General features: G+C 47.9%; 1 protein-coding gene across 1 annotated transcript in view; it reads right to left on the bottom strand.

Moving 5' to 3' along the window:
* ZNF638 (zinc finger protein 638) overlaps positions 1-24,606 on the bottom strand; it is a 49,340-nt gene extending 24,734 nt beyond the window's left edge. Inside the window, exons 1-9 of the mRNA XM_009999465.1 lie at positions 24,560-24,606; positions 20,790-22,575; positions 19,852-20,298; positions 13,215-13,276; positions 12,893-12,931; positions 8,620-8,681; positions 6,253-6,449; positions 5,659-5,805; positions 3,916-4,047 (exon numbers count right to left, since the gene is read on the bottom strand). Of these exons, the coding sequence (XP_009997767.1) occupies positions 3,916-4,047; positions 5,659-5,805; positions 6,253-6,449; positions 8,620-8,681; positions 12,893-12,931; positions 13,215-13,276; positions 19,852-20,298; positions 20,790-22,575; positions 24,560-24,606 (2,919 nt within the window). The remainder of the gene's footprint in view (positions 1-3,915; positions 4,048-5,658; positions 5,806-6,252; positions 6,450-8,619; positions 8,682-12,892; positions 12,932-13,214; positions 13,277-19,851; positions 20,299-20,789; positions 22,576-24,559) is intronic.
* Positions 24,607-26,558: the final 1,952 nt, after the last annotated feature.

Raw genomic sequence — 26,558 nt, 5'->3', positions numbered from 1 at the left:
TTCTCTGCTGATGTCATGTACTCACCTTCATGACTGCTTCATTGTGGATAGACCTACATGAAGTTAATCCTGCACAAACCTCAGGTCGTCTCACCCTGCCTCATCACAAATTCAGCCCAAACCCCCCCAAAATGCTGCCCCTGCTTCAGGCACTGCCTGTGCAGACACTGCAGCTCCAGAGCAGCAGCCCACAGGAGGGCAACACAGATCAGCACAGCCAGAGGAGCTGGTGCAGGGAACCAACTCGGGGGGAAAAATGATGCCAGGAGAGGGAAGAGGCAGACACACCTATCAAACCACAGCCAGCAAGGAGAAAATGAACTGTTCACTGCTTCTCAAAAGCAATTAACAGGCAAGGGGTTTAAGCCAGAGGTTGGAAATCAGCCCCAGATGTGCACTGAGAGCTTCCAGAGATCCAAACACCTTCAGACTGACCTTGTTGGCTGGTTCTGGTGGCTCTTCACTCTTTGAGGTCACTTTGGTAGCTTTAAAAAAAAACAACAAAAAGAGATGGGGTAGTTCAGTAGATTTCCTCACACACTGCAGAGCTTTCACACTCTCCTGCTCTACATTTTGTTACTGTCACTGTGAAAATGAAATATTCCTTAACTTGCCCTGACAAATGACTGTGGTGGGACACGTGCAGTGTTATATACAGGCTTCCAGGCACAAAGGGGTTAAGTAAGGATTAAAAAAAAATATTAAAATCCCTTAATTAACATGTAAACACTCTGGTGACATTAAAGCCTGGTCAGCTGAATAATCAGAACCTCAAGCCTCTCTGTGGGCACACAGGGACTGGAGCCCACACCACCTTGCTGCTTCTCTCTTTTTCCTGGGACAAGTCCACAGTGGAATGAGAGAGGCTCAGAAAAATGTGGAGAGCAGGAGAGAGGAAAACAGCAATCCCACAGGGCAGGCAGGCACAGGTGCAGGGAGAGCCACTTCAGCTGGTAAATGTGTATCTGCACCCATAATGGGTTCAACAGCTTCAGCCCTGCCATAGCCTCAGTGTCATGTGCACAGTAATAGAGTTAATATGCACTTAAGCTGTGTCTAGAACAGTGTCTGTTTGTCATTAGTCACAAAAAAATGGGGAAAACAGCATCTACTAAACCAGCTCTTACAGGAAATGTAAAGCATAGAGATCAAAGGAATGGGTGGTGGAGTTGTAATCAGAACACACAGCCCTTTGCTCTCATGAGCTGTAACTACAAGTCCCCATGTCACACTGAGCAGGTGGAGGTAAAAATATTATGTCCACTGAAAGATGTGAATCTTGGAGGGTTTTAGCCCCTTCAGTCATCAGGATGAGCTGTTGTTTTAGGTTTCAGTCAGTGAATCTATTCTAATAGATTTCTGTTCTGATATCCTGCATCATTTATCCATGATTCTATGATTTGCACTTCCTGGCCTCAAAGGCACCCTCATTCACTTGACAAGAGCACAGAGATTTAGGACAGAAAGGAGAAAAACCAAACCCTGTCAGTTTGCAATTTACCTTGATCAGTTAAAGGCTGATTCAACCCATCCACATCCTGTGCTGCCACCTGAGGCACCTCTGCAAGTTTCAATAAATAAATACATTTCACTTCACCATGTTAAAGCTTCACAAAACTTACAACAAGCAAAGTAACTGACAAATGGGCTGATGGTGTCAGAATTACCCAGTGGAGCTGGGGGTTTAGTCTCATGTTCAGGCTCAGCCTCTTCTGTCTTCACAGACACAGGAACTCTGTCCCCTTCTGGGACATTCTTTGGGTCTGGCAGTTTTGTGTCCCCAACTTCCATTTCAGCTTCTGCTGAGGTCTGAAGTTCTGCAGCTACAGGCTTTGCTGCTGGGGAAAAAAATATATTCAATATATTAAACTGACCTGCAAAAGAAGAACTGCACTATATGCTTTTCTGCCTCAGATGCCTCCTCTCCCAGCAATTCCTGCTCCTGGTTACAAACGGGTGGGAAATGGGCAGACAGGAAAGCTTTGGAAAACATGTGTCTGCCTGTGGGAACAGGAAAGGCTCTGTCTGCTCCCCAGCCCAGCTCCCATCCCTCCTGTGCTGCTCAGAGCTCCAAGCAGCACTAAAGCTGCTGCACCAGCTGAGCCCCAGAGCCAGAGGGCACCTGCCTGACCCTGCAGTGCTGGGGAGCCCTGTAAAGGGGGGAACATTTGGACTTGCCACTTTTGCCTGGAGAAGGCTCCAGGGAGACCTTAGAGCACCTTCCACTGCCTGAAGGGGCTCTAGGAAAGCTGGGGAGGGGCTTGGGACAAGGGCAGGGAGGGATGGGAGCAGGGGGAAGGGTTTCCAGCTGGCAGAGGGAGCTGGAGCTGAGATGGGAGGGAGAAATTCTGTGCTGTGAGGGTGGTGAGAGCCTGGCCCAGGTTGCCCAGGGAAGCTGTGGCTGCCCCATCCCTGGCAGTGTTGAAGGGCAGGTTGGATGGGGCTTGGAGCAGCCTGGGCTGCTGGGAGGTGTCCCTGCCCATGCAGGGATGGGACTAGATGTGCTTTAAGGTCCCTGCCCTCCCAAACCAGCCTGTGATTCCATGATTCTGTAACTACCTATTGGGAAGGGGGAACACACACAGAAAAGCACCTGCCTGTGTTATCTGAGTAAAAAGAAAAAGTTGTCATTTGTCTGACCTGCAGTACTTGAAGTCTTCTTGGGTTTGCTAACTCCTGTCTTTGTTGGTCTCTTAGTCTTCTCCTTTTTACCTATGTAAAACAGTCACACCCAACAGTCAGTAGAAATGCTTCCCTCTTCAGTCTTACATTTGTGAAGTGTAGAGTAAAAAAATACACACAAGAATAGCTAAATCTGCAAAAATTCAACGGATAGGACCAAAAAAACCCCTAAAACAAACCTAAGTGAACCCCAACAAACTAGTGACTGAAAGCCATGAAGCAGAGAGCATCTTCTGTGCATTGGTTTGGGATTCTGGGGACAAAAAACTTGCTCCTGCCAAAAAGTGTGATTTTTCTTAAGGGACTGTAAACATTCCAGAGTTTCCATGTGAAATGCTCTGTCACATGAATTGTAACTCCACTCTGGAAACTGAATCCAAAAATGACCATGTTGATGACTTAATGAAGACCAATACCTTTAAAAAGGCCATTTTCCCACCAAAATAATGGCTGGCCCCTAACTTTGCCCAGAAAAACCCCTCATGGGAGCAATTCCAACAAGCAACAGGGAGTGACACAGCTGTTACTCCCAGTGTCTTCATTACAGGAATGAAGAGGGAAGGCAATAGCAGAGGTATCACCAGGTAAAAGGTAACCAGCTCCTCACCTGCAATGGGTTTACTTGTCTTGCTGGTGGTTTTCTTCTCTTTTCTATTATGAGCAAGAGAGGAAAAAACAAGAAAAATCAATTTCAAGACAACTTTTGAATATCAGACCAGTTAAAAAGCTCAAACAAGAGGAAAACCCAGGAAACCAAACCAAGATGAAGTTGTTTGGTTTGCACTGGTTAGCACTAACACTGCTGTGTGGGATGGCAACACTTACTTTATAGTTGGTGCAACCTTTTTAATACTCTGAGCCTTTTTTTTGATGCTTGTTTTGGCCTGAAATGGACAGAAAGAGCAGTTTTTACTGTACAATTTATATACAAGTGTGTGTGTTTCTATAAATAGTATTAATTAAGTAGAGATATTAACATAGGAGCTGTCTTTCACTGTTTATTAAACTGCTGCTATTCACAGCTATAAGATTTTTACCAAGAAAACCAGCAGACAGGAATTAGGAAGGGCATTTTCACACTCCTTTTAGACTGATGTTGATGAAAAGGACTAAAAAAAAAAAAAAAAGTGTACTGAAAATATGAAACCTGTTCTTCTGGAGTACATCAAGTTTTGGGGCAAAACCAGCCAGCTCCACACAAAGCATGGTGATGTTCACCCCCGGGCTGCTCACCTGGCCAGAAGATACTTTTGGCTTCTCTGCCACACTAATCTTCACCTGCTTCCCATTGATCAGCACTGGTGCCGTCTTCCCGTATTTCACAGCTGCTACCACAGCTTCTTTGTAGTTCATCTCCAAGAAGGCCTGAAAGAAATGGCACTTTCAGGCTCTACCTGGATCTCAGACACCTTGTGCTGCAATTGTTTGCCTTTGGAAAATCAGCTCAGGACAGAACTGCATGTGCTTGTCTCTCCAAGTTGCTCTGGGGTTTGACTTCAAAGTCTGGATTTCAGTATGAGGCAAAAGGCGTCCTGCTCAGGATCAGAGGATGGTGAAGGTTGGAAGGGACCTTAAAGAGCATCAGGTTCCAACCCCCCTGCATGGGCAGGGACACCTCCCAGCAGCCCAGGCTGCTCCAAGCCCCATCCAGCCTGCCCTTCAACACTGCCAGGGATGGGGCAGCCACAGCTTCCCTGGGCAACCTGGGCCAGGCTCTCCCCACCCTCACAGCACAGAATTTCTCCCTCCCATCTCAGCTCCAGCTCCCTCTGCCAGCTGGAAACCCTTCCCCCTGCTCCCATCCCTCCCTGCCCTTGTCCCAAGCCCCTCCCCAGCTGTCCTGAAGCCCCTTCAGGCAGTGGAAGCTGCTCTAAAGTCTCCCTGGAGCCTTCTCCAGAGTGAACACTCCAAATTCCCTGAGACTGTCTCCAGGGCAGAGGTGCTCCAGCCCTTCCATTATTTCTGTGGCCTCCTCTGGCCCCTCAACAGCTCCATGTCTCTCCTGTGCTGAGGGCTCCAGAGCTGGACACAGCACTCCAGGTGGGGTCTCACCACAGCAGAGTAGAGGGGCAGAATCCCCTCCCTAGCCCTGCTGCACACACATCCTTTGATGCAGCCCAGGCCACAGCTGCCCCTCTGGGCTGGGAGCACACACTGGCAGCTCATGTCCAGCTTCTCATCACCTACCACCCCTAAGTCCATTCCCTCAGGACTGCTCTCCAGCCATTCTTCCCCCAGCCTGGATTTGTTCCTGGGGTTGAGCCAACCCAAGGGCAGGACCCTGCACTTGGCCTTGTTGAACTTCATGAGGCTGGCACTGGCCCACCTGTCCAGCCTGTCAAGGTCCCTCTGGATGATATCCCTTCCCTCTAGGGTGTCAACCACACCACACACAGCTTGGTATCATCAGCAAACTTGCTGACGAGACACTCAATCCCACTGTCCATGTCTCCAACAAAGATGTTGAACAGCACTGGTGCCAGTACTGACACCTGAGGAACATCACTGTCACCTGCCTCCACTGGGACACTGAACTATTGACCACCACTCTCTCTGGCTGGGGCCATCCAGCCAAATACTGATCCACCAAGTGGTCCATCTGGCCAACCCATGTCATGTCAGTTTGGAGACCAGGATGTCAGGTGGGACAGTGTCAAATGCCTTGCACAAAGCCAGGCAGATGCCATCAGTTGCTCTTGCCACTACCCACCACCCCTGCAGCCTTGCCATAGGAGGCCACCCAAAGAGGCCACTTCCTCTAACATTTAAGACTTGGGCAGGAAGCAAGACTGAATTTTTATATATCTATATAAATGTATAAATTCCCAGCCATGCCAGGATGACATATGACTGACACACACTTTGGGAAGCCTCATCCTTGGTCTGGCTGAGGACCCAAATATTCCACTTCTTCACTGCCTGACCATTCCCTTTGCATTCTGACACAAAAACTTCCCACAGGAAAACAAAACTCACCATGTTTTTGGAGCGAAGTACCAGGAAATCACTGACTTTGCCAAATGGCTGAACAATCTTTTTAATATCTTGATCTGAAAAGCCATCATCTGGGAGGCCAGTTATTTGAAGGACTGTCCCACAAGAGAGCAATTCCTTTCTCAACAGCTACAAATTGAGAACAAAAGGAAAATAAACACTTTCCAAGTGCAGTAAAAAAGAATAAAAAAGGAATTGGCAAGCAAAATTACTCCAAAGCAGGCAGTGCTTGGTTCACGGGGGGTTCTGAGTTTGTGCTTTTTAACACCAGCACAGAAGCACAACGTTGTTGCCCTGCTCTCCTGTTATCAGCAGACATGGCATGGGCTTGCCAAGGAGCACACCACCACCTTCATTAAGTACTGTAGATCCACAGGATCCCACCTCCCTGGGCTGTGTGGGGGAGGAACTGCCCAATCCCACCCCTTTCAACACTGTCTCTCAGCTCTCACCACTACCAGGCAACGTTTTCTGTACTGGTCACCTAGAGGCCCAAAACTACAAGGACCACCTACCATAAATAAAATACAACCTGGATTATAAGGAAAAAACAACCCCAAACATGAAGAAACTCACCCTATTGTAGGGAACAGGTCGAGGGGCACTGGGCTCTGTGGGTGAACCTCCTTTACTCTCTTCTGTTTCTTTGCTTTGGGGTAAATCATCAGTTCCAGGAGATGAACTTGACCCAGACCCGGAAGGCACTTCTTTCTTGGAAGCCTTCAGAGAACCACTTGTTTTGGGTGGCTTCTTCACATTCCCAGACTTCTTCCCTGAGGTTCCATGGGAGGGTGAGGACTTTGCCAACCCCGAGGATCCCTGCCCAGATGCTTGGAGGGACTTATGTTTATTGTACTCTGCTACAAAGCCAGGCCCCAAACTTTTCACTACTTCCTCCAGAGCTGACTTTCTGTCTGTGAGAAGGGAAAACAAACCGGGGTTGAATTGTTGTTTTTAATCACAAACTCACACATGTTGCTGCTGGGTTTGCTACAGTTTCAATTTCACCACCCACTCCTGATTCCATCTTGAGCTGAAGTCAGAGAACCTCAATCACACTCTGTCAGAGACAGCCTATAAATAATAACGAACCTCTGTGCTATTTCCACTGCCCTGTTGTGTAACTTGGCATTTTTAGTTCAGACTGACAACGTGACACTGGCAGTCAGACCTATCAAAATCCTGAGGCTGCAGCCACAGAATGATTATTTAATTTTTTATGTCAGGGAATACAAAAAATAGATGTTTCCAAAGCTCTGATCCTCCTCTCACCCACCACTGCACAGCAGTACTTACTATCTTGATGCCTTCTGCTAAATTCTGTGTCCTTCTGTCTTGCTCTCTGCCCTACAGACTCATGTTTTAAATTATTCTTTAACCTTAGTTCCCAGTCTGATTCCTTTCTGTGGGAAATCTGGGTTGTGGTTATTAATTGCTTCTTTCCCCTCATTCTTCTGCACTAAAATGGCCTCTGCACTTCACCCTTCAGAGCCCTGTCCCTCCACAGCTTCTCACCTACTCTTCCTTCCCACCTCTGGGATTCCTGGCAGCACAGCCACAGCACACCAGGAAAAGAAACAACCTTATCAAATCACTCAATGTTTCTTTTTGCTCTTCAGAATTGAAAAAGAAACAAAGACTCCAAACAAAGCTGCACTTCAGCCAGAGCCTGAGCCCAAAATGAACTGCAGGGAACTGACAGTTCACAACAACAAAGTGGGGGAAGGAGCTGAGTGGAGAGTCCCCGAATGGTGCCAGGAATGTGACTGCTGAAGGATGTTTCATTCCAAGTCCTTCCCACACCACGTTCCTATCCCAAAAGAACCATTCCTGGGCACTACACTTCCCCTGGAAGCTGTAGCTCTGTTCAGTGCCATTCCTGAGCACCACATTTTCCCTCTCCTCATCCACCCTGCCTCACACAACTATTTTTCTGATGCTGAAGGAAGAACCTTCAGCTGTTATCAACATCTGACTGTCTTTGCTGCCTTAGAAACTAAACACACTTGGCACAGATACTCGTTCAGCAATTGTTTGAGAGCATCAACCAATTCCCAACACTAGGTAAGGAAAACATCAGGCCTTTCTGAATGCCTGTTTTCTTCCAAGGATGACAAGCAACAGCAAAAGGAAAAGTGGTTTTTGCAGAATCACAGAATTGCCACAGTTGGAAAAGACCTTCAAGATCACCGAGTCCAACCATCCACCCGGGGAGGGGGGGGAAGGAAAAGCCACAAAACCAGCACCACCCCCCAGAAAACCAGCACCACATGCCCATGAGAGTGTGTCCTGAAGTGCCACACCTAAGAACTGTGTAGATTTGGAACTTCAGGACATGCTCTAGTGGCCAAGGCTGTGGGGGCATTTTTGTGGTGATGGTTGGACTCTATGATCTTCCTAGAGGTCCTTCCCAACCATGATGATTCTGTGACCTACATGTCTCTTGAAACCCTCCAGGGATGACAACTTTACCACCTCCCTGGGCAGCTATTCCAGGGTTTGATCACTCTTTCAGTGTAGAAATTCCTCCCAATATCCAATCTAACCCTCCCCTGGTGCAACTTCAGGCCATTCCTCTAGTCTTACCATCACTCCCTTGGGAGAGGCCAATGTTTTTTTTTTACACCCTCCTTACAGGGAGATGCAGAAGGCAACGAGGTCTCCCCTCAGCCTCCTCCTCCCCAAACCAACCCCAGTTTTAATAAGAGCACTTTGCTACCAAACAAGCCCAGGTGACCCCTGCCCAGACAAACCTCCTGCCACCCCCTCAGTTCCCCTCAGCCCCCAAGCAGCCCAGAGAGGGCAGCTCGCATCCACCCTTCACCTTGAGATCGTGTCCGCCTCCTCGACGACCGGTCGTTACTGGAAGACCTCCGAGACCTGGAATGAGTCCTCAAGGGATTTCTGGATCGTTGGGGTGACCTCGACCTGTGCCTCAGGGGCTGGGGCTGGCCGAGCTGGAGCGGCGCTTGGGGGTCTGGTTTTCTTTTCTCTCGCCAGCATTTCTGGCAGGAACGAGGCAAGAATAAAAAAAATAAAATCAGTTTTGGTGAGGCACAAACGCATCAGCAGCCTGGAGGAGGGAAGGCTCCAGGGGGGCGCGCTTAAAAGTCACCTACATGTGGTGCTTGGGGACGTGGTTTGATGCTGGGTTTGGGAGAGCAGGGATAATGGTTGGATTCAATGATCTTGAAGGTCTTTTCCAACCTGACTCTATTTGAGACCTCAGAGCACCTTCCAGTACCTGAAAGGGGCTCCAGGAAAGTTGGGGAGGGACTTTTGACAAGGGTTTGTATTGAGAGGACAAGGTGGAATGGATTAAAACTGGAAGAGGGGAGGTTTAGGTGAGACATTAAGGAGAAATTCTGTGCTGTGAGGGTGGGGAGAGCCTGGCCCAGGTTGCCCAGGGAAGCTGTGGCTGCCCCATCCCTGGCAGTGTTGAAGGGCAGGTTGGATGGGGCTTGGAGCAGCCTGGGCTGGTGGGAGGGGTCCCTGCCCATGCAGAGGGGTGGAACTGGATGACCTTTAAGGTCCCTTCCCACCCAAAATGTTTTATGATTCTAATTAACCCCAGTCTGTTGAAACAGACTTTCCTCAAAAAAGAACCAAAATTGACAAAGTTTAGACACTAATTCATCCCCAAACACACCTCAGAGCCCAGGAACATGTTTGCTGCATGTACTTAGGATAGGCAGAGAGAACTGAAGAGAAACAAGGAGAGAACTACCTGCATGGAACAGGAGGAAACTGCAAGGAAAACTTGGACGTTACAAGCTACAAGCTAGAAAAATAATAGGGAAAGGATGCATGAAAGAGTCATGAATTAAGACACTTTCTGTGCTTCTTCCAAATTTAGTTTGGAAGTAAGAAACATGGAGACATCATGTCTAAAAGACTGTGACATTTGGGAGGACTATATAAATACACACCCACTGCAGACTTATGGTACTTAGAGATGTCAACTGATGAAGAACATGGAAAGAAGGAAGAGTGAAGGGCTCCATGAGAGAAACAGTCCCTCCTAGAGAACAGTCAGGCAGAGGGAAGCCCTGACAGCCCAGATCACAGGAGTGAAGCAGGTTTGTTAAAGGGAACCCAGGGCATAAGCACTGAATGAACCACCACATTCTTACTGCCTGAGACTCTGAATAGATTCAGTTCCTCTGAGAGGAACCAGGGAGAGAGGACTAACACCTGGCAGACAGAAGGGGTGACAAGCACCAGAGGCAGCTGCTGCCTCACTTTTGGCCAGCAGCTAGATGAGGACAGCTCAGCAACCCTCAGGACTCCTACATGATGTCCCAACCCAGCTCATGTAGCAATGTCTCATCTTGTCACTTCATTAGCAAGTTTCAAACACCATTAAAAATCCATACAAATCCCATTATTCCTCTGCCAAATAAAAACGTCTGCCTGTGTTAACAAACCAGGGCAGTTGACAGAAAGCAAACCCTGTGAAGTGATTCCCCAGAGTGGGAACAGTCTGTAGGAAGCTCATGGACCTTGCCCCAAGGCTGCACCAGCAGCTCTGGACATCAGTGATCACCAAGAGCTGTATCGTAACCCTCCCAGCTGGAGACGTGCTCTCATCAGGAAGGATTGAAGAAAGCACCACCCTAAAAGCCAACTCCTGCCCCACCTGCAAGCACAAAAGATGCCTCAGAAGATGCCTCACTCACAAGAGGTGCTATTAAACAGTTTGTTGAGTTCCTTCAGCTAAGAGCAGCTTCATTTTCCTGGATTGTGAATGACCCCAGCAGCAGTGGGCAACAATTCCAATTTGAGGTTTTCAAATGTAATTATTCTCTTCATGTTTTCTTCCTCTTTTGTTGATTAACATGAGGACACCTCACATGAACTCCACAAATTAACCTGACCTACATATTAAGCTTTTTAACACTTTTTTTTTTTTTAACTGAGTAGGCAGCTTTCCAGGAAGCATGTCAGACTAATTAAAGCAAGGTCACAGGAGAATCTAGAAAAAATTAAGTCCTATCATTCCTACTTGTATGGAAGCCAAAAAATGTACAAATATTGAGCCAGTAAATTAAAATCCTGCTGAGACTGTCCACAGGGTGTGTTCTGAAAAAAGAATAATTAACAGTAAACAGCACAGTTGTAAAGGCCAGAGGAGACATGAGTTCAGGAATTCCAGTGTTTGTTCAAGCTGTGTTCACACAGGTCCCCAGGGGAGGCTGGAGAAGAGCTGACCCTGACACGCCTACTGTCCAACAGGTTGCAGGCTGCAAACAAGGGTGGCTTCTCTGGACACAAGATCAGGTCAAAAAGAAATCACTCAAGCAGTTTAATCAGTGACCTGACACTGCTCAGCCCTGCTCAGTCATTATTATATCCCATCCACTACTTTAGGGTGACTGGCTAGAGGAGAGGTCCACGGGGAGGCTGCCCACAGGGTCAGTCTTCAGACTTTGTTTTTTTGGGGTTTTTTTAATCACAGAATATACTGAGTTGAAAGGGACACATCAGGATCATCAAGTTCAACTCCTGTCCCTGTGTAGGACACCCCAAGAGTCACACCATGTGCCTGAGAGCATCATCCAAATGCATCTTGAACCCAGGCAGGCTTGGTGCTGGGACCACTGCCCTGGGGAACCGGTTCCAGTGCTCAACCACCCTCTGGGTGAAAAACTTTGTCCTGATATCCAAGCCAAACCTCCTCTGATTCAGCTTCCTGACATTTCCCCAAGTCCTGTCATTGGTCATGGGAATGAAGAGATCAGGACCTGCCCCATCTCTTCCCCTTGTGAGGAAGCCAGAGGCTGCAGTAGTTGTTCTACAGACTCATCCTTGCGAGAGAATTTCAGACACTGTCACTCACATGGGACAAAACCCACAAAAACACCCCATGTGATTTTACAACTCAGCACTCACAGGGCTCCAGTGAGCAAAGCAGGAACATTAATTACTCATTACCACGTGGTTAGAATGGGAACCAGTTAAAAACAACTTGCAGTCACAAAGCAGTTACCTCTTGGAGGAATGAGACTCAGGGTTCCAGTCAGGGTACCTGTCAAATGTCAGAAACACACCAGTCAGTGAGAAGCCCCATTTACCACCCAAACACAATTCCCACTTCCCTGCAGCAGCTTTTACCGACCAACACTCCCCTCTGGGACCCCAGTTTTTTTTTTTTAACTGAGTAGGCAGCTTTCCAGGAAGCATGTCAGACTAATTAAAGCAAGGTCACAGGAGAATCTAGAAAAAATTAAGTCCTATCATTCCTACTTGTATGGAAGCCAAAAAATGTACAAATATTGAGCCAGTAAATTAAAATCCTGCTGAGACTGTCCACAGGGTGTGTTCTGAAAAAAAAATAATTAACAGTAAACAGCATAGTTGTAAAGGCCAGAGGAGACATGAGTTCAGGAATTCCAGTGTTTGTTCAAGCTGTGTTCACACAGGTCCCCAGGGGAGGCTGGAGAAGAGCTGACCCTGACACGCCTACTGTCCAACAGGTTGCAGGCTGCAAACAAGGGTGGCTTCTCTGGACACAAGATCCGGTCAAAGCAGTTTAATCAGTGACCTGACACTGCTCAGCCCTGCTCAGTCATTATTATATCCCATCCACTACTTTAGGGTGACTGGCTAGAGGAGAGGTCCACGGGGAGGCTGCCCACAGGGTCAGTCTTCAGACTTTGTTTTTTTGGGGTTTTTTTAATCACAGAATATACTGAGTTGAAAGGGACACATCAGGATCATCAAGTTCAACTCCTGTCCCTGTGTAGGACACCCCAAGAGTCACACCATGTGCCTGAGAGCATCATCCAAATGCATCTTGAACCCAGGCAGGCTTGGTGCTGGGACCACTGCCCTGGGGAACCGGTTCCAGTGCTCAACCACCCTCTGGGTGAAAAACTTTGTCCTGATATCCAAGCCAAACCTCCTCTGATTCAGCTTCCTGACATTTCCCCAAGTCCTGTCATTGGTCATGGGAATGAAGAGATCAGGACCTGCCCCATCTCTTCCCCTTGTGAGGAAGCCAGAGGCTGCAGTAGTTGTTCTACAGACTCATCCTTGCGAGAGAATTTCAGACACTGTCACTCACATGGGACAAAACCCACAAAAACACCCCATGTGATTTTACAACTCAGCACTCACAGGGCTCCAGTGAGCAAAGCAGGAACATTAATTACTCATTACCACGTGGTTAGAATGGGAACCAGTTAAAAACAACTTGCAGTCACAAAGCAGTTACCTCTTGGAGGAATGAGACTCAGGGTTCCAGTCAGGGTACCTGTCAAATGTCAGAAACACACCAGTCAGTGAGAAGCCCCATTTACCACCCAAACACAATTCCCACTTCCCTGCAGCAGCTTTTACCGACCAACACTCCCCTCTGGGACCCCAGGGGCACCCACTGGCAGCTCATCTCTCCCCCTGATGGTCTAAAGCCAGCTCAGACAGTGCTCAGAGAGCAGCAGGGCTCGTGGGGACACCTGGCAGACTTTCACAGGCTACACACATGCACGGACACCACTTTTTTCACACTAGGGGAACTCTTTAAACAGGCTTCTTACTGTTGCCGGAGCTGGCAGCAGCTTTCAATATGGGAAGGAGTGTTCTGGTGCAGAATCCAGTCCTGGGTGGAGAAAAAGATATCCAAAGAAACTTGATTAGCATGAAGAATCAGCGTTTCACCACACTAATTTTATTTTACCTTCCATCAAATTTTACCTAATGAATGATCTCGTGTCAAGGCCAAATTTTTCACTCAGAATTATTACTCTTTATGCAAAAGACTAAAACACTCATTAGTTGCCCAAAGAGCACAAAAGAACCTAAGCTGAAGCTGAATAAAAGGCATTGTATTAAGTGACCCTGTTGCTTCCAGGAGGCACTGGGTTGTGTCACCACACTCCTCAGTCAAAAGGTTGATCCAACAGCTGGTTGTACTAAAAGAAACAAAAACCATTAGAGCTTCACAGGTTGTCAGATGATGAACAAACTGAGCCAAATACATCAGAGGGCCCCAGGCAACTTGGAACCCAAGTCAAACATCATTGGTACTTGCCTTTTCAGGTCTTCAGCTCAAGCACACTCACTCCTCACATCACAACAAAAGGTCAATCAAAAAGCCTGATGAAATTTTTCACACACACACACACTCAGTGACTTTTTTAGTGTTTAAAAAAAAACAACCTTAGGAGAAGTTTAACCCAGGATCAACTCCTGAGGAAAGCCCAGAAGCACAATGCAAAGCCCTCAAGTCTTCACAATTACTTCAGCACAGGTGGAACTGAAAGCATAGAATCACTCCTCAGCCTGGGAAATAATTCCTGGAGACTTTATTCCAGTGGCAAAGCAAACAGACCTGCTAGTGAAAGCAAGTGCTGGGCTCAGTTTGCTGCTGAGAAGAGACACTGCATGGGCTGAAGCTGGAAGGCATCAGGTCATTCACAATCACTATTAAGCATCTTCAAATAAACCAACCTGGAGCTGCTTTAGTACTTTTAAAATAGGCAACAACAGCTGAACGATGCAGTGACAGGCAAGGTGCATAAAATCATTTGTGGCTGTGAAATGACATGTCACTTTTCCTAAGCACATGCTGGGTTATGACACAAAAGGTTACACAGTGCGTGGTTGGCAGCATCCAAGCCTCCTGTTTATGGAGAAAACTGCTGAGCACGCTGGTTCAAAGAGACGCTCGTGATGGTTTAACTCAGCCTGTGAGGGAGCAGAGTCAGTGTGAGCAGGCACAGTTTGCTGTGTTTGGGCAGCACGGGGAACGTGGGGAAAACAGCACCCAGACTGTCAGCTTTTCAGCACTAAAATGTGTGACAGGAAACCCCAATCATTCATCCTCCACATCCAAACCTGTGGGTGGTAAAGGAATTAAAACACATTTGAGGCACCAGATTTGTTGTCATTTCCTGAAGGCACAGATGCAGCAGTTAACCACTCTGAGAAAGGCACTGACTTGACTTGCTAGCTGCGTTAATAACAACATTTGAAGTGCTCAGATGCAGCCAGAACAACTCAGAAGCCCCCTCGTTTTGGTCTCACTGGTTGAACCACATCACCCCAGGAGCTGCTGAGCAGAGAACCCCCCAAGCTGTAGAGCTGCAGGCGCAGTGAGCACACACCACACACAGGGCAGGGGCACAACACTCCCCACTGTACACTCTATTTCTTCCCTAATGACATGCCCTTCTTGAGCATTCCTATTCTTAGGAATGCTGTTTATCCAGAGACTTTGAGTGAGACAGGAAAAGCTGTTAACAAGGGGTAAAACAAATTAGCTTGTGGAAATGAAAGGAAATTGGGCTTCAGGAATCCTGCTTCCGTGGTCCTGATGGAGGAAAGTGCCCACAGTGTCCGGGAGGGCCCAGGGGGGCCAGTTGGCTTCCACGTGTCTTCAGCTGCTGGTCCAACAAGCATCAGCAAGCCTGGCAGGCCCACAAAGAGACATTCTCCTCCCAAACAAACACAACATTCTTCTCCAAGTCTTCCTTGTGCCAATGTCTCTTGCATTTCACACAGGAGTCTCCATTTGTGCATATTCCTTCTCTCCCATGAATCCCTCCTCCTTCTCAGTCTTCAGAAATATTCCACTGCATCTGGCGACTCTGTCCCTAAGGCCGGATCCATCCTTCCCCCCACAGGACCTTTCTGTTATCAGTAGGGGTACCAAGGCACAGGGACAGTCCCTGTTCTTGGCTGTGCTCGTTTCACAGCAACGATTACACAGAAAAATCAATGTAAAAAGCAGCAGACCCACATTTTGTCCCTGTTCTTCAGCAAAGGAACTGTAAGCGTGGCTGTCTTTGTAGGAAGCAATGAGTCCATCTGACTTCACAGAACCATGAAACGGTTTGGGTGGGAAGGGACCCTAAAGATCATCCAGTCCCCACCCTGTGCCATGGGACACCTCCCACCAGCCCAGGCTGCTCAACGCCATGTTCAACACTGCCAGGGATGGGGCAGCCACAGCTTCTCTGGGCAACCTGGGCCAGGATCTCACCACCTTCACAGCAAGTAATTCCTTCCTAATATCTAACCTAAATCTCCCCTCTTCCAGTTTTAATCCTTCCCCCTGCTCCCATCCCTCCCTGCCCTTGTCCCAAGCCCCTCCCCAGCTTTCCTGGAGCCCCTTCAGGCACTGGAAGGTGCTCTCAGGTCTCCCTGGAGCCTTCTCTTCTCCAGGCTGAACACCCCAACTCTCCCAGCCTGGCTCCAGAGCAGAGCTGCTCCAGCCCTCCCAGCATCTCTGTGGCCTCCTCTGGACTTGCTCCAACAGCTCCATGTCCCTCTTGTTTTGGGATCTCCAGAACTTCACGCAATTTAAAGCCCAGGATGACATCACCCTCACATTAAATCTATTTACACTAGACAACAAAAATTGCAATACATCATATTTACTAGATGATGTATTTACAAGGACCATATTCACCCTCATTCTGGCAATACTGGAAATCTACTTTGTTCCAAAAGTGACGTGTTTGAAGAGAAATCTCTCTTGATCACTGCACTATGTCCACAATTTCTAGCTGAAAATGAACCTGCTCTGTGAAATATTTATAAAATTATTTTATATATTGGGGTGGTTGTAAATATATTTGAAAGAAGACAACGCTGGGGTGAGGTTCCATCTAGCTAAGGGCAGAACTGAGCACTCTTCCCTGAGCAAATACTGCAGGACACAAAAGTACAAATTCCTGAGGACAATTCCCAGATCAACAAGTCACCTAGCGTCAATTAATTTTCCAAATTAACTTTTGGAAGCTCAAAAAAGCCCACCTTTCTCATGAAGAAAAGCTCTTCCAACACAGAATGGAGTACAGCCCTCTGACAAAACTACAGAAACCTTCCTAACACAAGATAAAGAATAAAATTTGCACACTTCTGATGCTTTGAGGTCCATGGTACCCATTGTTTGTCACAAATCTACAATCTTTTCTGCAGCCAAACAGCCTGGTAGAAGGTCTTGACTGAGCTCTGACTGAGGACCATGGCCAGCCAAGGCTGAAGTTGCCCTGTTGATTCACAATACAGCACTTCTCCCAGCTCACCTCTCCACAAACATCTCCAAAGACCCAACTGAGATGGCTGGAGGCACTGTCAAATAATTGAGGTCTCTGCCACCTACTGCTGAATCACAGAACCACAGAATGGTTTGAGTGGGAAGGGACCTTAAAGTCATCCAGTCCCAGCCCCTGCATGGGCAGGGACACCTCCCAGCAGCCCAGGTTGCTCCAAGCCCCATCCAACATGCCCTTCAACACTGCCAGGGATGGGGCAGCCACAGCTTCTCTGGACAACCTGGGCCAGGGTCTCACCACACTCACAGCCCAGAATTTCCTCCTAAAATATCCAGTGAACAGTCTTGATGGGCAGAGAAATACTTTGGAGTCTTCCAAAGGCCACTGCAGGAAACAGCTGGAGTGCTCTTCCCATTCAGCCCTGGATGGTGGGAAGCTCATTCCACAGCTGCTGATGTGCCATGTAGTCTTGCACACAAGGATCACAGAATGGTAAAGATTGGGAAGTACCTTAAAGATCACCAGGTTCCAACCTCCCTGCCATGGGCAGGGACACCTCCCATCAGACTAGGCTGCACAAGCCTCATCCAACCTGACCCTGAACACCTCCAGGGAGGGGGCTTCCACAATCTCCCCAGGCAACCTATTCCAGGATCATCCATCTGCCTCATAAAAAAGTTTCAAAGCTTTAAAAAAGAATAAAAAGGTATTTTTCATGGACAGAGCTACAAGAGGCAGGCTATGAGGGTGGAAAACACCCTGAGTTTTGACTTCTGAACAGTGCAGTAGCAAAAAAACACCTTCAAATACATAGTGAGTTCTGTAGAAGGATTCTTTCCAGATTACAGGAGCAGAACACACATTTACTTGCTGAGCTGCAACACTTGAGCTCTGTATTTGGTGAAGTGCAGGCAGCTCAGGGCCAGCTCCAGCTTCCACTTCATCAGACCTCATCAATTAAGCAATTCAGACTCTTAAGAAAGACCTGCAGGAGAACAGGTCAAACGCTCAGGAGAACAGCAGCAGCATTCTTCACTCCAAGCCAGAACTCACAGCAGTGATGGTGAGCCAAGATGGAAAACCATCAGGAGATACAGTTCAGAGGATGGAAATAGGAAGTTTTAGCCAATAATGGCCACTGTAGCTTCAGACTCTCCAGGAGCACCAGTTGGGTCCGACGTCCAGCCCCAGTGCTGTTGTTTTAATAAACTAACAGCAGGTAACACACTTGAATTCTCTTCCAACAGGGAATGCAGCTCCTGCTCCAACCCTGGCACAAGAAGGAGTCCTAGATGGGTCTGTACTTCACAACAGGATTAAAAGAATCTATGAAAAAAAGACAGCTCATCACCATGAAGCTTCTGAACTGGAACCCATCATTTTAACATCTTTGAACCTTTGGTTTGTCACAGGCAGTATCTTCAAGTGTTGGATAAAGAGAAGCTTCTGCTCCTCTATCTTCCATGGTGTCCATCCATCCTTGTTTCAGGTCTGCCACTTTGCTCATCTACTTTCTTCCCAATTTTCCCCACTACAGACACATGTTTCTAACCCAGCCTCCTTTCTCTGCTTCTCAAAACTCTGTCCTGACTCAGCTGAAAAAATAACTGACTGAGATCTCACAACAATGTGGGACCCATTTCCTGGTGCGGGTCACACCACTCCTGCCCACCAGCACCTGCTGCACCATCTCCCCATCTCCTCTGAAGACAAAACCCTGCATGTCTTGGTCATCTTTAGCCAAGCAACTGAGGCAAAAACACCCACTTTATTTGTAAAACCAAAAGGAACTCCTCAGTCTTTAGAACTCACACACACACAAGACTGACACTGCTTAACACAAGCTTTTATTTTTTTCAGAAAACTTCCCTTCTACAAATCTAACTCTCCTGGTTACTTTGCAGGACTGCTGTCTGCCCGTGGCTTGCCCAGGAGGCCTCCCAACAGCCTGAACTGCCTATGCAGAGCAGGCGTAGACAACAAAAAACCACTGCTCAGAATAAAGTTACTACACACCAGAGGCAGAAGCAGCCACAACAGGGAGAAAAGGTTGTGCAGCTGCAGAAGGCTCAGGATGCCTGGAGAACACTCCATGCCCTAAGGGTAAGAAGTTACAACCTTTCATCATCTTAAAAAGCTTCATAGCTCGTTTGTCAAGAAGCATTTTCAGCAAAAAAAACATTTGCTTCATTCTAGAAAGCCCCACTCCACTTTTATTTTAAAGCAAACTTCCCTTTAAGTTTCCAAGCCTGTCCAAATGGCTGCACCTCCCCCCAGCCTTTGGTGCTTCCTTTTGCAAAGGTGCCTGAAAACTCAGTTTTATTCTGAAGCCCCTAGTGCAGCTGTCATCATCCTCACTATTCATTCACTTCTTTAACCCCAGCACCAACACGGGCCAGCAATTTCACAGGATTTTCCAAAGTTGCCAAAACCCCTCTCCTGCAGGCCTCCCACATGTCTGGTGAAGACCATTTAAAATTCAAACACATGAAACTAACAAGAAATTATTCAATTATTTTTTTTTAAGTTACGTTCTCTTGCATTTTGACATATCCAGCCTTTTCTTCCTTCAAGAGCTGAAACTGGTACGTGCTTCATGGCTGGAAGCTCAGGCAGATGAATGGGAGCATTCTGCTTGTGCCCCAGAGCCAGTCTCCAGGCTCTGGAACAGTCACTGTCACACAGACCACATGTGGAAGATTAAATTATTTTGCAGATCAATAGGCTGCTTTGTTTTCCTGCAGACTTTGCAGGGTTGAATACACCAACATCCCATCTACCCTCCTGAGATGCAACACACCATCATTTTCTGCAGACATTTGGAGTCACCCAGATGACATAAGGGATTTTACCCCACTGACAAAGGGTTTGTTTTGGCATTTGAAACCCGTTGCAGAAGACACAAATAGCTTTTAATATTAAAAGAAATAGTAATAAAGCAATGCACGTGGCACCTCTGAGATGCCATCTGGAACAGAACAGGCTGTGCAGCAGTTACAATAATGGACTAGCACTGTCTCTAGCATTTTGAAATCTGCACGTCAGCAGCACTGGGGCTGGAGAGCAGCCTCACAGTCCATTTAATGCACAGTAAAGAACCGAGTTGATAAAACAGAGCAGCAGGTAAGATGGCGAGTACAAGGCTATGCAAGAAGCTGTGAAAGACACTCACCTTCATATGAGTGCATTCAATGTTACACAGAGAACACATATGTGGGAATATTCTTGGAGATGTGGCATAGTAGTCATTCATCATTGAGGGGGTGGGCAGTCTTTGTATCTTCTGAGAATCAGCTTGGAGAAAGGCAGGAAGCCACGATGCCTTCACGATCCCGAAAGGAGATTTAATGGGCCCCTCAGCCTTGGGCTGGAAGGGCTTCTGTCCTGCCCCCGGGGCACTGGGGGCAACCGACTGGCTTGTCCCGGATTCACGCTGACTTCTTTCGTGCTGGCTGAGTTTTGCAAGGAGTTCAGGTGAAAAAGGTGGGTGGCTTATTGGTGGCATCACGTGCTGGGTCATCGACTGCTGGACAAAAGTCAGCATGACAGGTGCCAGCATGGGAGCCAAGGGGGTGATCATAGGTGGCATCATGGGAGGCATGACAGGTGGCACTGCAGGCTGGGAGACAGGTGGCAACACAGGTGGCATGACTGGTGGGATTGCAGGCTGGGACACAGGTGGCATCATAGGTGGCATGACTGGCGGGACAGCAGGCTGGGACACAGGTGGCACCATAGGTGGCATCACAGGTGGTACTGCAGGCTGGGAGACAGGTGGCACCATAGGTGGCATGACCAGAGGTATTGCAGGCTGGGAGACAGATGTCACCACAGTGAGTCCAGAGGGTGCCGCACACAATCCGGACACCTTTCCTGGAGTCTCAGCTGGAAAGAACGATGGAGGGTTTGAGGAATCGCTCTGGAACCCCGTCGGCTTTATTAACTCTTCAACTGGAAACACCGGATTACAGGTCACACTCGACGAGGAGACACTCATGGGCATGTTCTGCTCTCGTTGGAAGTCCTCCCTGTTCTCCCCACTGGGTGCTTCGGGATTATAGACACGTTGGCGAGTACAAGGCTATGCAAGAAGCTGTGAAAGACACTCACCTTCATATGAGTGCATTCAATGTTACACAGAGAACACATATGTGGGAATATTCTTGGAGATGTGGCATAGTAGTCATTCATCATTGAGGGGGTGGGCAGTCTTTGTATCTTCTGAGAATCAGCTTGGAGAAAGGCAGGAAGCCACGATGCCTTCACGATCCCGAAAGGAGATTTAATGGGCCCCTCAGCCTTGGGCTGGAAGGGCTTCTGTCCTGCCCCCGGGGCACTGGGGGCAACCGACTGGCTTGTCCCGGATTCACGCTGACTTCTTTCGTGCTGGCTGAGTTTTGCAAGGAGTTCAGGTGAAAAAGGTGGGTGGCTTATTGGTGGCATCACGTGCTGGGTCATCGACTGCTGGACAAAAGTCAGCATGACAGGTGCCAGCATGGGAGCCAAGGGGGTGATCATAGGTGGCATCATGGGAGGCATGACAGGTGGCACTGCAGGCTGGGAGACAGGTGGCAACACAGGTGGCATGACTGGTGGGATTGCAGGCTGGGACACAGGTGGCATCATAGGTGGCATGACTGGCGGGACAGCAGGTTGGGACACAGGTGGCACCATAGGTGGCATCACAGGTGGTACTGCAGGCTGGGAGACAGGTGGCACCATAGGTGGCATGACCAGAGGTATTGCAGGCTGGGAGACAGATGTCACCACAGTGAGTCCAGAGGGTGCCGCACACAATCCGGACACCTTTCCTGGAGTCTCAGCTGGAAAGAACGATGGAGGGTTTGAGGAATCGCTCTGGAACCCCGTCGGCTTTATTAACTCTTCAACTGGAAACACCGGATTACAGGTCACACTCGACGAGGAGACACTCATGGGCATGTTCTGCTCTCGTTGGAAGTCCTCCCTGTTCTCCCCACTGGGTGCTTCGGGATTATAGACATGTGGCTCCAGAGGCTCTGCAGGCAGCGCCTCGGGATTGTAGGGACGCACTTCCAGAGGATCTTCCGTGTAACCGTATTTGCTGGCGTGCCCGTAATCAATCACTTTACTCTTGACTGCTGCCCCGCTCGGGCCACCAACGGGCTCTTCCCCTCGGCTCTGGGGGTGCACACGAGAGGAGGAATGGCCCATCTTACGGATCCGGATTTCTCTCAAGATCAGGGGCATGTTTTCGGGCGTTAACTGTTCATCTGGATAGCGACTCAGCTCCTCCAGGTCTTCATTGGACAGCCCAAAACTTGCCAAGATGCTGGAAGCGCTTTCGGGGGTGTAGCGGTTCTGGGCGTTGGAATTCTGCTCCGGGATCCGTGCAGAGGCAGATGACTTCTGTCCAGTTGTCACAGCTGGGCGGGGATTGCTGTCCCAGCAGCTCGTGTGAGGCTCACTCTTCTGCTCCTGGTGGAGGTTGGTCTTCTCCTTTACCTGCCTGGGGTCAGCCCTGTGCAGAGTTACCCGAACGTTTATCCTCTGGGAACCTGTCCACTGAAACGACTCCTGTCCCGAAAATCTTTGTGGTGCTCCTTGAGGTGTCCCAGCTGCAGGCTTTCTCTGAAGACCTCCTGCACCTCCTCCCCGAAAGGATCCCGGGGGCTTTGTGCCAGATGGATTAGGTCCTCTCGGCCTCGGAGGTAAAGTTCCTCTAGGGCTAAACATGGTGCTTTTCAGCAATGCCTGGTTGAACCAAGCATGAGGGGGTGCAGAGCTGCTGGTGGCAAGTGAGGTCAACTGCTGAAGAGCCAACTGGGTCTTAATTTGTGCAAGCTGTAAAGGAGGAGGGCCCAACAGAAGTGGGCTCCCAATGCCAAGGTTCAAGGAATTCACAAGTGGTGCGAAACTTTCCAAGAATAACACAAAGCTGAAAGTTAAAAGACAAGTATTAGATTATTTCATCTTTTCACCTCCTTCACGCAGTGGGTTCTATAACCGGTGAGATAAACAACCCAAGTCACAAAATGGTATTTTCATGACAGTTTAAGTGACACTTTGGATTTCAAAACTCTGAACAAAATCATTTCCTTTCACTGCAGAACACCTTAATGTGCAGCGAACAGATATCAGGTAATTAAGTAAATGAGCTTCACCCAACAAGCTCAGCCGCAGGGAACATACCCAGGGAGGACATTCTTCCAACAGCATTTTCTAAAACTTGACATTTCAGTTCTGAATGACAACACTGCTTGGATTAATTTACAATCAGAGCTATGAACCAGTGTATTAAAACCCCCTCCAAATGTTTACACAGTTTGAATTGTACGTGGAATCACGATGTAGAGAATTCAAAACTTGGACGTCAAACCATCACAGAATTGGTCCAAAGGCAGAACCGATTTCAAGAGGACACTCCCATGACCACTCTCATGGGTAAACTACCATAGCCTGAAAGTATTCACAGGGTGTGACAATGTTTTAATTCTGTGCCTAGAACATTTCCATTTCCCAGATATTAAAGGCAAGATCTTGTATTGAAACAACTGTAAACAGAAAGGTGTAAAATCATACAGAGACAGAAACCACATACGTACAAGCATTAAACAAGCAAGTGGCAGCAGGAACCATTTATTTCAGCTGAAACCCCTGAGGTGGAGTCCTGTGAGGCAGGAGAAGGTACAAATACAGGTGGGATTGGACAAAGTGATGCTCACACTAGCAAAAAAGCAGAGTTTTGGAAACACACTCCTGTAGCACACTCCGAGCAAGGCGCCTCCTCTGCCCAGTCCTGTGGAACCAGCACACTTGGAGGGATCCCGAGAAACCCCCACTGCATCCTTCCTCAGGCTGCCACCTCCCAACACTGGATAACCTGTGGTTTCATCCCTCTGGCAGCAATAGTCAGTCTGAGTGAGTTTCAACAGCAGAGTTTCACCAGGCACCACTCTAACAAGGCTGGCAGACACTCCCAGGTGTTCCTGACATCCTGTGCTGTTATTTCTGCCGTGCTGAGGTTCTCATCACGACTAACCCCAGCACAGGCTTTGTTTCCAAATGTCACTTAAGTTGACCCCAAACAAGAGTTTTCCAAGTAAATGGAGGTGCCTGTCATGTCTGTTATCTGGAAGGACTGAAGTTCTGAACCTTGAGCACCACAATTCAGAAAATAAGACCAACGCAGCTGCAACCTGAAGGATGAACCACGGAGAAGCTGCAGGAGACTCAGGCTCTACAGCTGAATTCCTGCACCTTGTTCCAGCTGGTAAGTTCTTTTCCAGTTCTATTTGCAGTCATTTCATTTTAACTAAGTACAAACTGAAGCCAGGCCTAGGAGGAACAGTAGCTGCAGAAACATCAATCAGATCTCTATTACAAAAACACAAATACTAAAGGAAAGATTCCCAGCAGAAAGCAACCCCAGAACTCCAGCCTCTCATCTAGAACTCCTTACCCAATTATCCCTCCTCCCTCAACACATTCAATCATACTGAAATGGTAACTGCATATCAGGCCAGGTTTGTTCAAGGCAGTTGCAAAACAGGCTATGAAGCAACTCCCCCCCAAGCCAACTCTTCCTGTTCAGTTTTGCTGTTCTCCAGAACTCTCGTCACTGGAGGGCAAAAAAAACCACCTCTGGGCACCTGATTTGAAAAGCAGTTGGAGAGAGAATAGCAAAGCCAGCCAGAGCAAAAAGAAGTGTGGGTGTATTAATAGGGCACCACTGCAAAAATAAACACACTGGTTTGCAAAATGAAGAGGGAATATGGGCACATACTCACTTCACCCCAGAGGGGACTATGAGAAGAATCAGTTGAAAAGCAAAACAGATGGAATTTCTTTTGCTTTTCAGTGAATATTCTAAACTAGACTTGAGGATAACCTTTCCTCACCTTGTTTCAGCAGCAGTACTCCAAAACGAGGAAGCAGCATCTTCCATTTTGGGTATTAAAAACATAAAAATAGCCTTACTGAAGTAGATCAGAGGCCTAATGCCCTGTGTTCAACAGGAATTAAACCCTGATGCTATAAATTAATGTACTTTCTCCTAAATCCTGAAACTCCCTTCAGCTGACAGCCTAAGGGCTGGAATGGCATTTCACCTGAGATGTTCGCTGAGAAATTAATCAAGAGACCCTTCTCAGGAACAACAAACAAAGCCTATTCAAGTAATATGTTGCTACAGGACTTGTTAACTAACTCTCAGAAAATGCTAAAACCAGTTTCAGAAGCAGCTCCTGCCTTAACATCCAGGCCACAAGAGCCAATTTCTCAGCCACAGTGGCACTGGAAGGCACAGATCAAACCCAGTCTCTTCAGGCCCAGAGAAGAGACATGGCACTAACATTTAAAAATACCTCCCTGGGTCAGGAAAATAAGAGAAGAGAGACCAGGAACTTCCCTCTCAAACTAAACCTGGCTATTAGCCAAGGAAATCCAGAAGGCAGCTTTGTGATTTCTGTGCTGAAAGGTTCAAAAAAAGTTCCTAAGTACAGAGGAACCTTCAAGTTGAGTTTTCAAATTACATCCCTGCTTGTTCTGCACAGCCCTCAGTGACTGCAGCCCCTCTGAAGGAAAACACTGAGGACTTCCCTCAGCCCCACACCACTGCAAATAGAGTTCAGCAGATCCAAGGGACTGGTCTCCTCCTCACTGGCCTTACCTACATCTGAAGTCCCATCACATACTGACATCCAGTCATGTGCTGCAGAGCAGCCACAGAGCCTTCATCAGCTGGGTCCTATGCCTGACCTTTTCCAAAGAAATGCTGGAAATGACAGCTGAAAGATAAAGTGATGCCAAGACTAAGGAAACAATGGCCTGGATGTTTCAGGCTGGATGTTCACCTTCCCCTTCAGAAGAGCCTTTGTTTAGGGTGTGTCTGAGATCCTCCAGACTGCTTTTCCTGGTGAAGGGACCTCCTGACCAGGCTCAGGGCAGTGACCAAGCATCTTGGCTTGATGCTTTCTCATGAGCCCATGAAAAACAGGTGGACAGGTAAGTCCTTGAACCTTAACATTTCGGAATACCACAGAAAAGCCAAATGATCCCATTCTTGCTTTCTCTTCAATTTCATCAGTCCATTTTGCAAAGCTTCCCAACATGGACAGATAAATGAAAAGCTCGGGCTACCTGCCAACACACTGGAGGGCCTTAAGGACAGCAGTTGTCCATGTGGTGGGTACAGATTCATCTTGTACCTTCCCTGGTTCAAGGATACAACAGCTAGAATAAGCTTTTACCCTCTCCAGAGGAATCCTGTGTTTCCAGGATCCAAGATCTACCTCTGGTGCAGTTAAGCTGCATGACCATGGCCAGGCTGCAGAGAAAACTGTTGGAGCTGTAGGGAAGGGTTCTGGTCATGTCTGTACAGAGAGATTAAAAACAGCTGAGGGGTGTGGGGGGATTACAGGCAGGGACAGACCAGTGCCATTCCCAGCTCAGGGATTCAGTAACAAGGGGCAATGGATTAAAACTGGAAAAGGGGAGATTTAGGTTAGACGCTAGGAACAAATAACTTAGTGTGAGGGTGGTGAGACCCTGGCCCAGGCTGCGCAGGGAAGTTCTGGCTGCCCCATCCCTGGGAGTGCTCAAAGGGTAGGTCGGATGGGGCTTGGAGCAATCTGGTCTGGTGGTAGCTGTTCCTGCTCATGGCAGGGGGTCGGATCTAGGTGATCTATAATGTCCTTCCAACCCAAATCATTCTACAATTCCATGATTCAATAGGAAAAAAACCTACTGAGACTGGTAGAAAAAATCCTAAATAAAAATATAGGGAGGGGTTCTTGATAGATAGGTGACATCAGTGGGTGACAGCAACTCAAAAACACTGAGAAGCCCTTGCAGGGAGCAGTGAGATCACCTCTTCCCAATGCCCATGAGGTCTCTGGC

Source organism: Chaetura pelagica, unplaced genomic scaffold (genome assembly GCF_000747805.2).
Source record: "Chaetura pelagica isolate M959 unplaced genomic scaffold, ChaPel_1.0 scaffold305, whole genome shotgun sequence".
Lineage (NCBI taxonomy): Eukaryota > Metazoa > Chordata > Aves > Apodiformes > Apodidae > Chaetura > Chaetura pelagica.
This window is presented reverse-complemented; position numbering and strand designations above follow the sequence as displayed.